The 11703-nt window shown below is 45.0% G+C and overlaps 2 protein-coding genes across 2 annotated transcripts; both read right to left on the reverse strand.

Annotated features, from left to right (window-relative positions):
* Positions 1-3613: 3613 nt before the first annotated feature.
* Positions 3614-7621, reverse strand: LOC132660123 (protein NYNRIN-like). The gene has a single exon (XM_060418563.1). The coding sequence runs from the start codon at positions 7619-7621 to the stop codon at positions 6614-6616; it is 1008 nt and encodes a 335-aa protein (XP_060274546.1). The 3' UTR covers positions 3614-6613.
* Positions 3614-10861, reverse strand: LOC114115772 (endogenous retrovirus group K member 18 Pol protein). The gene is given in 1 exon segment (XM_060418562.1): positions 3614-10861. A coding segment is annotated over 1 exon segment (3144 nt). The 3' UTR covers positions 3614-7717.
* Positions 10862-11703: the final 842 nt, after the last annotated feature.

The raw sequence follows: 11703 nt of genomic DNA on the forward strand, positions 1-11703 counted from the left end.
TATTGTGGTTTTAATTGTATTTCTCCAATGATTTATGAGGTTGAATATATTTTTATATGCTTATTTGCTATCTGTATACTTCTTTCATGAAATAGCTCTTTGCCCATGATCTAAGTGAAATGTTTGCCTTATTTAAATACTGTTTAGCTTTCAGAGTTATTTATATATTCTAGATACTACTTCCTTGTGGAATATATGGTTTCCAAATAATAGTTTTTCACAGTTGGGAGCTTATCTTTTCATGCTCTTACAGTTGCTTTGCAGGGCAAAAGATCTTAATTTTGAAGTCTAGTTTGTCATTTAAAAAAAAATGTTATAGACTGTTGTTTTGTTGTCAAGTACAAAGGCTCTTGGCCCATACACACATCAAACTTTCGTCCTGTATTTTTTCCTAAAATTTTTTATAATTTAACATTTTACATTTAAGTCTGTGATCCATTTTAAAGAATCTATGTATGAAGTGTGAGACCTGAATCAAGGTTAATTTTTTCTGCCAATGGATTTCAACTTTCTCCAACACTATCTGTTGAAAGGGTTATCCTTCTTCTATCGAATTTATTTGGCACTTTGCCAGGAAAGGTCAGTTGGGTATATTTGTGCAGATCTATTTATGGGTTCTCTGTTCATTTCCACTGAACTGTGTGTTTATCCCTGCACCAGTACCAAATAACCCGATGACTCTAGCCTGAAATCAGATTGACTGATTGTTCTGACTTATTTCTTTAAGATTTTAAAAAGTATTCCAGAGTCTCTCCCTGTTCATATAAATTTTAGAATAATCTTGCCTGTATTTGTTTTTTAAAATCCTGATGGATTTTAACAGGAGTTTTATAACATGTGTATATAAATCTGGATAGACGTGTCATGTTTACTGCTTTGAAATTTCCAGTCTGCAAACTCATGGTGTCTCGTCATCTGTCTTCTTTAATTTCTTTCTTCAGTGTTTTGTAGTTTTCAGCTTAAAATTTCTGTACATGTTTTCTGTACAAAAAAAGACCACTCAGGGTCTTTTTTCGAGTCATTGTAAATGGTATTATACTTTTAATTTCGAGGTCCACATATCCATCGCTAATATATAGAAATACAGTTGATTACATACATTTATCTTATTTCCTATGGTGTTGCTGAACTCAATAGGTCTGAGAGTTTTGGGGGATATGTTCTTTGAGATTTTCTATATAGATAATCATATTGCCTGGCAGTTTCACTTCTTTTCTGGTCCAAGACTGTCTTTACATCTGCTTTCTGTATTGCACTGGCTCTGACATCTAGCTCTGTGCTGAACGAGAGAGATGAGAGTGGATGTGCGTGCCTTGTTCCCAGTCTTAGGGAAACATATACAGTCCTTTCTTAGTAAGCATACTGCTAGCTACGGAGGAACTTCCCCACTATGCCCATGTTTCTCAAAGTCTTCACCATAGTTGACTGTTGAATTTTGGCAAAAGTTTATTCTACATAGATTAATATGATGTAATTTTTCTTTTTTATCCTGTTAATATGGTGAATTTCATCAACTGATTTTCAATTTGAAGTCATTTGCATCCTTGAAAAAAATCCATTTGTGCTTGGTATATTACTCTTTTTATATAGATGAATTTTACTTGCTAATATTTTTAAGAAACTTCATGTCTATATTCATGAAATATGTTTCTTTGCAGTTCTCTGTTATAATCTTTGTCTGATTTTAATTTCAGGGTAACACTAGCTTCATAAAATGAGTGAGGGATTCTTTTCTTCTTTTTTTTTCCTGGAAGAAATAGTGCATAATTCATGCTAACACTTCAAAAGATTGGTAGAATTATCTAGTAACACTGTCTGAGTCCAGGGATTTTTTAAATTAAAAATTCAATTTCTTCATAGATATCGTGACTTCAGCTTTCTCTGGCCCCTGCCCTGAGGAGAGATGAAGAGGAGCGACCCCTGGAGCCCACAGTGAGGTTTGGGGACAGACAGCAGGTGCTTCCAGAGCACTGTGCCCTGCACAGAAGTAGGTTCCTGCATCTGAGAGCTGGGCAGCCGCAAGGTGCAGGGAGCCGTGCTTTCTGGTCTCTCCAAGCCGACCTGTCAGTCTCTGCTCCGTCTTCACTTCTCCACCCTTAGCTAGTATCATCAAGAGGACAGGACTTTCCCCAGGCCTCTGCTTATACCACTGTAAGTTGGGTAAAGTGCTTGAGGAATTGCAGTACGTGGTGAAGTTCTCTCCTTCTTGTAGAAACAAGAATTGAGGAATTTGACTTATCTGTTGTGCGTTCACTTCTGTTGAGAAAACGGTGAGAAGTATCAGAGAAGGTCTAATCAGATGTTTATCCTCTCAGCCCCAACGGTCTCTCTCATTCTTCTTGTGTATTTTTCTCCTTTCCATGTCTCCCTGCCCAACTCCCTCCGTCTTTCCACTTTTTAGTTTCTGAGTTTTTCTCAACATCCTCCTCTCTATCAGAAAATCTCACTTCTACAGTTTCCTGCAGATCATAGTCCACTGTGCAGAATTCTCTGGAAGCAATCAGGGAAACCCCAAACTCACGTGGTATTTGCATCCATAAGATCAACACTGGTGCTATGAGCAGCATTTCCCTCTTCTCCCTCGTCAGGAAGAGTTGCTGAATCTGCCTGCTCCTAAAGGGTTTCTCTTGTACAAGCTTTTGCAGCCCCACACACGTTTCTGTGGTCTACATGGCCTTTCGCAAAGAAAACAGAAAGGAGTGACTGCACTTTGAGACAGCCAATCAGACTTACCCCTATTTTACTCACACATCTTAAAAAGCAGGGCGGGTTTGCGGATGCTGCCCCCCTGTGGCTGGATCTAAAATTGGTGCCTGGGCTTCTGCACAATTTGACCCAGGATCTCTGAGGGGAGCAAGGAGGCTAGTGTAGCCCCCACAAAGTGTTTGAGTGGGACACCAGGTGTCAGTGCTCCAGCTTTCATTCTTGCTGCATCCACTGTGCTGGAACCTGATTCTCTAGGAGCGAAAATAGAAACATTTAGATAAAGCATTCACCAAGGGGTAACATTCGGGTAAAGATGTAAGGGGAGTTCAGAGATACACCGTGTAGGTGTTCTGGGTAATAGGGCCACAGTAGGGAGGGCAAAGCAAGGGACACAGGTCTTCATATAGAAACATGTTTAGAGTGTTTAAGTAATAATATCTCTTCTTTCTCTGTAGCCACTTATTCTTCCTAGGACACTATTGCATAAGAAACTTGCTAAAGCATTCAGCTGAATATTCATTGGAAAGACTGATTCTGAAGCTGAAGCTCTGCTGGGGTCCAGCCCCGGTGGATCCAGGGTGATTCGAAGGTGGGGACGGAGTCGGCGTCCTTGGAAAAATACATATTTAATTACAGATATAGTGAGAGATTAGAAACGGATAGTGTAGTAGGAAGATTAGCGGAGAAAAAGAGGCTGAATAACTTGGATTACGTGGAATAGCATCCATGCTCCAGATGGGAATTCAGCCAGAAAAACAGGGAGCAAGAAAGAAGCGACATGGGGGAATTAGTCCTTCCGGAAACTGATCCGATTTCTTTATTTTTAGGTTTGCTTATATACCTTTTGTTACACATAGGGATGAATACAGAGTCACGGTTGCGGGGGGGGGGGGGGGGGTGGCGGTCAGCAGTCCTGACCTTTATCAAAATCAGCTGCTTCACATAAAAAGGTCTTAGGGATTTTATGATCCTTTCTTTCTGATAACCGAAAAACTTATTTTTTCCAAGGGTGTTTTTTCTTAAACCAGGCACCACCCTCCAAATAAAGTTACATTCCTATAGCGTGAGGGTGTAGTGAGTTACAATCAAGAAAGGAATTTATTTAACCCAAGGTTAACATGATTAGTCTTAAAGGTTAATACTTATTTCTCCTATATGCTTAAAGGTTAATACTTATTTCTCCTATATGTTAGTTATATTCATTATAAGGGTAGGGAACATGGAGATTTAGCAGCAAACATCAGCCCAACAAATGAAAATCCTTTCACCAATGTTCCCCTTAAGTTCTGTTTGGTCTTAAGATAGTGATAAAATTACATTTTTACATAACAAGGACACAGTGATTTATAACAAAGCACAGTGATCTATTACAAAAGAGAAAATCCATTAACTCAAAAAGCCCAGTATTGCTAACATCAAAAACTACTATATTTCCTTTTCTATATTCCAAATACATTGATTAATATATTCCCAGGTGCCTAAGGATACGGAGGCCTGGTGGCAATCATTGACTCAACAAGAAGAAAAAGCCCTGTGCTAATTAAGACTCTCAAAATACTCCAAAACTCTCTGTGCTGTTTACGGTTGAGAGGTAGTAAACAATCATGTGGTAGTGGCAGCAGTATGGATAATCCTGTCACACAAGCTAGTCTGTCAGCAGAGAGGTTTGACCTGAGACATCCTTGTCCCACCCAGAGCAGGGAATTAGCAACAATTATTGACACAACAAATGAAAAACCCTTCACCAATATAATTCCTAACCAACCCACTATATTAGTAATTTCTAACTCCCCAAAAGAATTTGCCTTTAATAAGTCTAAAACATCTCATGCCTCTCAGGTTGGGAGGCTATAAACAATCACATGTGGCCGGACGAACCTATACAGGTGGGCTAGATAACCTTCAGAGGAGTCCGTAAGCTGAAACAGTCTTGTCATGCCCAGGGATTTTTATTGCCTTGGAGCTGCATGTTTACTCCTCCTCCGAGAGAAACAGTTATGGGGGAGAGCCCCCCATAAAGTCAGAGGTGTAGGTGAGAGCATAAAACAGACTCTGGTTTGGGGGTTAGATGCTCGGGAACAGGGGGTTTCCTGAGGCTTGATCACGCCTTGGCATATGCCAAGCCTCCTTCCTCATGACCTTTGCCATGGGCGGAGTTCCTCACGCTGGCTCCCGGCAAAGCTCCAGTACTTTGGCCACCTGACGCAAAGAGCCAACTCATTGAAAAAGACTCTGATGCTGGGAAAGATTGAAGACAGGAGGAGAAGGGGACAACAGAGGACGAGATGGTTGGATGGTGTTATGCACCGAGCCCATATCTCCGAACTGACCGAGAGAAAGCAATTCCTCCACAGTAATGCAAAAAGGCAGGAAGGGAGTTTATTTCTAGCGCGCTAGGGTCCAAGACTCATCCGACACAGCGGAATCCAACAGGGACCCCGAACAAAGGGATATGGCGGTTTATATACAGTCAGTTCTTTGTCTCAGTTACAGGAGTAGCTGGCGTTACATGATTGGCTAGACAGGATGAGCTCATGTCCTGTCTCTTTCTGGTTGGTGTGTATGAGAAGTCTTCCTAATTTGGTCAAGGAATGCTGTTTTTTCTTCCCAGCTAACAGGAAACATGACTCAGGTCCCTGGTGCTATGCACCTCACTGAGCTGTCCGGCCTGGCTGACATTCCCCCCTGTTCTTAGATCATACAGAGGAATCTTCCTCTGGTTCCTGAGACACAGTCTGATATTGTTGCTGAAGCACGAACAGCTGTACTGTATTTATGTGTTCCTTTACAAAGGCTACAAGTCTATTGATAATGCATGGGCCTAAGGTAAGCATTAATAAAAGTACTAATAGGGGTCCCAGCAATGTGGAGATTAGGGTGGTCAACCAAGGGGACTGTTGAAACCAAGACTCAAACCACCCTTGTTGAGCCTCACGTTCTCTTTTACGTTGGGCTAATCCTTTTCTCACTTTGGCCATAGATTCCCTAACTATTCCGATGTGATCAGCATAAAAACAGCACTCTTCTCCTAGGGCTGCACAAAGTCCTCCTTGTTGCAGAAAAAGCAGATCTAAACCTCTCCTGTTTTGCAGGACCACTTCAGATAGTGAAGTTAAAGATGATTCTAAATGACTAATAGATTGTTCTATACGGGTAATGTCTTCATCTATGGCCGCTCTTAAAGAGTTAAATCCTTGACTTTGCATGGACAGAGCTGCTGTTCCAGTTCTGGCCCCGGCTATTCCCAGACCGAACATAGTTGCTATGGTTATGGCAGTAATGGGCTCTCTCTTAACTTTATAAGCTCTTTCTTATTGATTAAGAGTCAATTTGTGAGCCCAATAATCATATACAGCTTCTTCTGGTCGATACAGTATCTTTGGTATCACAGCCACCATAACACAGAATTCTTTTTTAGGGTCAAAGATTGAGCTGTGTAAGCACGGAGTCAGCCCCGTGTGTGAACAGACCCACCATCCTCCCATCCGTGGTATTAGCCACCTGGCTATGGGCAAGTCCCGATTTCCTACATCCCACCGTCTATACCCTGGAGTCTCTGACCCATCATTAGAAGTTATGCAGTCCCAAGATTTACAATAAGAGTCCTGTATCCCCCCACAGATCTTCCAGTTGTGCCTGGGTGCACCTGGACATGCCCAGAATGCATGATTCCAGAGGTAGCCCCTCTTCCAAGGTACATTTACCACCGGCCTGAGGTCAAAGTATAAGTCTGGCCACCAAGTATTTGGTGGATGCATTGCGGTGGTGGAGTTAAGCATCTCACGTGTTAGTCCATTTTGCAGTTTCCAGGTGATTTTGACGGGTCGGTGCAGGTTCACGCTGGCAGCTTCGGAGCAGAGTAACATGGTCATCTGTAAGATGGTCCAGGCGAGTTGTCTTGGTCCTGTCAACGACGCCAGAGCTTCAGCCTCAGGGGGTTGGACGGGTGCAGAGACGCTTCCCATTCTTTTTTAGCGTCTTCCTGCTCTGCTGAAGTAGCTGTGCGTATGTGGTTGCAATGCACCCAAGGCCCGATACCGTCGACCTTTGTGGCAGTTGGGGTGGTAAGAAGAACAACATAAGGACCCTTCCATTTAGGTTCTAGTGCCTTGGTGTGGTGCCTTTTGACCCACACCCAATCTCCGGGGCCGATGTTATGTGAGGGGATAGTCCCCTTGTTTTGACCCTCATATATTTCCCGGAGCAGTTTCCAGACACGAGAATGCACTTTGCCCAAAGCCATCAAAGCCTCCTGGAATTGTCCCAAGGTAGGAGGTGGAAGTTTCTTTCCTTCAAATATTGGACATACAGGGGGAGGTTGCCCATACAGAATTTCAAATGGGGTCAGATTAAGCTGATAAGGAGTGTTACGTGGGCGAAAGAGGGTGAAGGGAAGGAGAGTCACCCAGTCCCCGCCAGTCTCTATAGCCAATTTAGTTAAAGTTTCCTTTAGGGTCCGATTCATTCTTTCAACTTGCCCCAAGCTCTGTGGGCTATATTCACAATGTAATTTCCATTTGGTCCCCAGAGCTAGGGCAAGGCTCTGAACTATTTGGCTCACAAAAGCAGGTCCATTATCAGAGCCAACAGTCACTGGCAGACCAAACCTGGGAACTATTTCTTCTAAAATCTTTTTAGCCACTACCATTGCAGTTTCTCCCTTAGTAGGAAAAGCTTCTACCCACCCTGAGAAGGTATCTACCAACACTAACAAGTACCAGTAACCATACTTGCCTGGCCTTACCTCGGTGAAATCTATTTCCCAGTGCTGCCCTGGCCCTTCTCCCCAATACCTCAGTTCTGCGTGTTGCCTCTTTCCTGGCCTCATCTGTTGACATGCCTTACAAGCATGTACTATGTTCTTCACAGTTGTTTGGTGCTGGGGGAATCGCAGGCGTGCAGTTTGAAAAAGCATCAGAGTCTTTTTCTCTCCCAGATGAGTAGACGAGTGTAGATGCTCACACAGTTGCCGTCCCAACTGAGCAGGGAGTATCAAGTAACCATCGGAGTCTCAGTACCATCCGTCCTCTCCTTGTTGGAGGTTGGGACGTTCCTGGATCCAGGCAAGGTCTGTGGATGAATACTCAGGGGTTGGGGGCAAAGTTCCCATACCTGGGGGTGGAAGCCCGATCGCCAACACCGGAGTGATAAAATCTTCATCAGCCGCTTTTCGAGCTGCCAGATCTGCGGCACGATTGCCTCGTGCCGTGGGGCTGTCCCCTTTTTGATGTCCAGGTACATGTACTATTGACACAGCCCGAGGCAACTGCACAGCCTCCAGAAGTCGACGGATTTCTGGCAAGTTTTTAATCTCTTTTCCTTCAGCTGTCAAAAACCCCCATTCCCGATATATTGGGCCCTGGATGTGTACCATGCCAAAAGCATAGTGACTGTCAGTAAAAATAGTTATTCGTTTTCCTTTAGCTCTCTCTAATGCTTGAATCAGGGCAATTAACTCTGCTCTTTGTGCTGAGGTGTCTGGGGAAAGAGTCTCCGCCCATATCGTCCGTCCAGAATCATCTACCACTGCGGCTCCCGCCCGTCTCTGTCCATCTTTTACATAGCTGCTTCCATCTGTAAACCATATTAGCTCACTGTTATCCAGTGGCGTATCTGTTAAGTCCTTCCATATTGCCGTTACTCCGGCCAGTATCTCATTGCAATCGTGGAGGGGGCTATCCCCCTCCAGATTGGGCAAAAGAGTAGCTGGGTTTAGAGTGCAGGGCATTTGAAAATGAATCAGTGAGGTGTCAAGTAGCAGGGCCTGGTAGTGTGTCAAGCGGGCATTGGAAATCCATTTACCCGGGGGTTGTTTCAGAACTCTCTCTATAGCATGAGGAGTGTAGACCAAGAGTCTCTGTCCATAAGTCAGTTTATCAGTATCATGGACTAGGAGCATGGCAGCTATGATGATTCGGAGGCAAGGTGGCCATCCGGCTGCCACTGGGTCCAATTTCTTGGAAAGGTAAGCTATGGGACGCTTCCAAGGTCCCCACTTCTGTGTTAGTACCCCTTTTCCTATCCCTCACCTTTCATCTATAAATAATTGGAAAGGCTTAGATGGGTCAGGAAGGGCAAGGGCAGGAGCTTCCAGCAAGGCACGCCTGAGCTCCTGAAAGGCCGTTGTCATTGACTCAGTCCATTTCCAGTCTTTGTTTTCTTTGGTCCCTTCATACAGGGGCCTGGCCTTTTCTGCAAACCCCAAGATCCATAATCGGCAATATCCCACAGTTCCCAGAAATTCTCTCACTTGTCTAGGGTTGGCCGGCTCAGGGATCTGGAGGATGGTTTCTTTCATAGCCTGTGTTAGCCACCTCTGGCCCTGTTTTATCTTATAACCGAGGTATGTAACCTCTTGCTTGGCAATCTGGGCCTTTTTGGCACTGGCCCTGTAACCTAAAGTCCCCAAGGTTTGGAGAAGGTCACCTGTTGCCTCTCGGCACTCTTTTTCCGTAGTTGCTGCCAGCATAAAGTCATCAACATATTGTAATAAAACAATGGTAGGGTGTTCAACCCGATACTCAAGGAGGTCTTCATCCAAGTCTTTGTTAAACAACGTGGGTGAGTTTTTGAAACCCTGTGGTAAGCGAGTCCATGTCAGCTGCACAGGAGTCTGACCACCGTCTTCCTGCCATTCGAAGGCGAAGATCTCTTGGCTTGCAAGGGCAAGAGGCAGACTGAAAAAGGCATCTTTTAAATCTAAAACAGTATACCAAATGTAGCTTGGTGGTAAGCTGCTTAGCAATGTATAAGGGTTAGGAACCGTAGGATGAATGTCACTCACCCGTTTGTTGACTTCTCGCAGGTCTTGAACCAGTCTAAAATCAGTTCCCCCAGGCTTCTTTACGGGAAGCAGGGGAGTGTTCCATGGGGACCGGCACTTTCTCAAGACCCCAGCGTCTATGAGGCGTTGTATGTGAGGAGTAATCCCTTGCTGAGCCTCTTGACTCATGGGATACTGCTGCACTCTCACCGGTGTGGCACTGGCTTTCAGTTCCACAATAATAGGGGGCCTCTGTTTGGCCAGTCCAATTCCTGCTGTTTCAGCCCAGGCCTGAGGGTATCTCTGAACCCATGGCTGTACTTTGGGACTTATTGTCGCTGGGGCCTCTGGCAAGTACAGTCTGTATTCATCCTTTAATGCCAGAGACAAGACCTGAAGAGGATGCCCGGTTCCATCTAAAACTGACACTTGCCCGTGGTCAAAATGAATTTGGGCATTTACTTTAGACAGTAAATCTCTTCCCAGCAAGGGTGCTGGACACTCAGGTATCACCAGAAAGGAATGGGTCACTTGGTGGGCCCCCAAGTTCACATGCCGTTTTGTAGTCCATCTATATCGTTTAGTCCCGGTTGCTCCCTGCACCCAGGTACTTTTCTTAGACATGGGTCCATCTCTTTGGTTTAAGACTGAGTATTGAGCTCCCGTATGCACCATGAAGCCAACCGGTTTCCCCTCCACATTTATAGTTACCCAGGACTCGGAGAGGGGCATCGAGCCCTGACCCCCCCAATCATTATCTTCACCCATGTAGAGGATATGACTGTCTGGAGACGGAGTCTCGTTCTTGGGATTTTTGGGCCCCTCTTTTAGGTTTTTCTTGGGGCATTTAACTTTCCAATGCCCAGTCTCCTTACAAAACGCACATTGGTTTTTTTCAAGCTTACACCTTGCAAGTTTTCCCTCAGTCTTTGAGTCTAGCTTTTTCCCTTTTTGGAACCTATTTTTGTTTTCAACTCCGGCGAAAAATATCTGAGCCAGCTCTTTTTGGTTCTTATGGTTTTCTTCAGCTCTAAATTCTCTTTCTTCCCTTCTAATGTGGTCCTTTCTCTCCTCTGGGGTCTCTCTATGATTGAAAACTCTCTCTGCTGGTGTCACTAGATCTTGCAGGGACTGTTCACCCAGCCTCTCTATCTTTTGTAACTTTCTCCTAATATCGGGGGCTGTCTGATTCACAAATGCTAGCATAACTGCTGCTCGAGACTCATCTGCCTGTGGGTCCATAGGAGTATACTGTCTAAAAGCTTCCATTATCCTTTCAAGGAAGGCTGCCGGGCTCTCATTTGGCTCTTGCCTCACTGGACTTACCTTGGCCATATTAGTTGGCTTTCTGGAGGCCGCTCTAAGGCCGGCCATAAGGATCTGGCAGTACATTCGGAGACGCTCCCTACCTTCAGCGCGTTCGAAGTCCCAGTTGGGTCGCACCAAGGGGAACCCCTCCTCAATGAGGTTAAGCTGTATTGTGGGCCTCCCTTCTACCCCCAGCACGTTCTTCTGAGCTTACAGGATTCGCTCGCGCTCCTCTGTAGTGAAAAGCACCTGTAACAGTTGCTGACAATCATCCCAAGTGGGGTTGTGAGTAAAGAGGATAGATTCTAAAAGATCAATAAGACCCTGCGGTTTTTCAGAGAAAGAGGGAGTCTGAGTTTTCCAATTGTACAAATCACTAGTGGAAAAGGGCCAATACTGATATGTCCGTTCCCCGCCCTCTCTGGCTGGCCCCGCCCGGACCGGAAACGTGTGAACAATGGAGGAGGGAATTTCCGGGCCTTCTTCTTCCACTGCGCTGGCCATTTCCCTTACTCTTCCCCAAGTTCCCTGGGCGGGGCCCCCTTCCCTAGGAGGAGCCAAGGGCTCCGCCCTCCTCCGGGCTTCTCCCGATGAAACTTGTGGAACCTGTGGAAGCAAGGGTGGATGTGGATCCACATACGGGGGTGGGAACAATTCGATCTCCAGATCTATCAGATTAGGATACAGAGAAGATTCCTGGAAGACTGGCTTTGGTTGATTGTTGTCCTTTTTTCCTTCTTTTTCTTCGGAAGTCTTCATGACTAATACCTGTGGGTTTGGCGAGGTTGGGGTTGGGGAAGAGGGACGAGGAGGTTTAGGGGGTTTAGGAGGAGCAAGAACAAAAGGTTTAAGCCATTCCGGAGGATTCCTCACTAGATCTTGCCAGACTAGGATGTAGGGAGTCTGATCAGGGTGTCCGGCAGGAC

Source organism: Ovis aries, chromosome 7 (genome assembly GCF_016772045.2).
Source record: "Ovis aries strain OAR_USU_Benz2616 breed Rambouillet chromosome 7, ARS-UI_Ramb_v3.0, whole genome shotgun sequence".
Classification (NCBI taxonomy): Eukaryota; Metazoa; Chordata; class Mammalia; order Artiodactyla; family Bovidae; genus Ovis; species Ovis aries.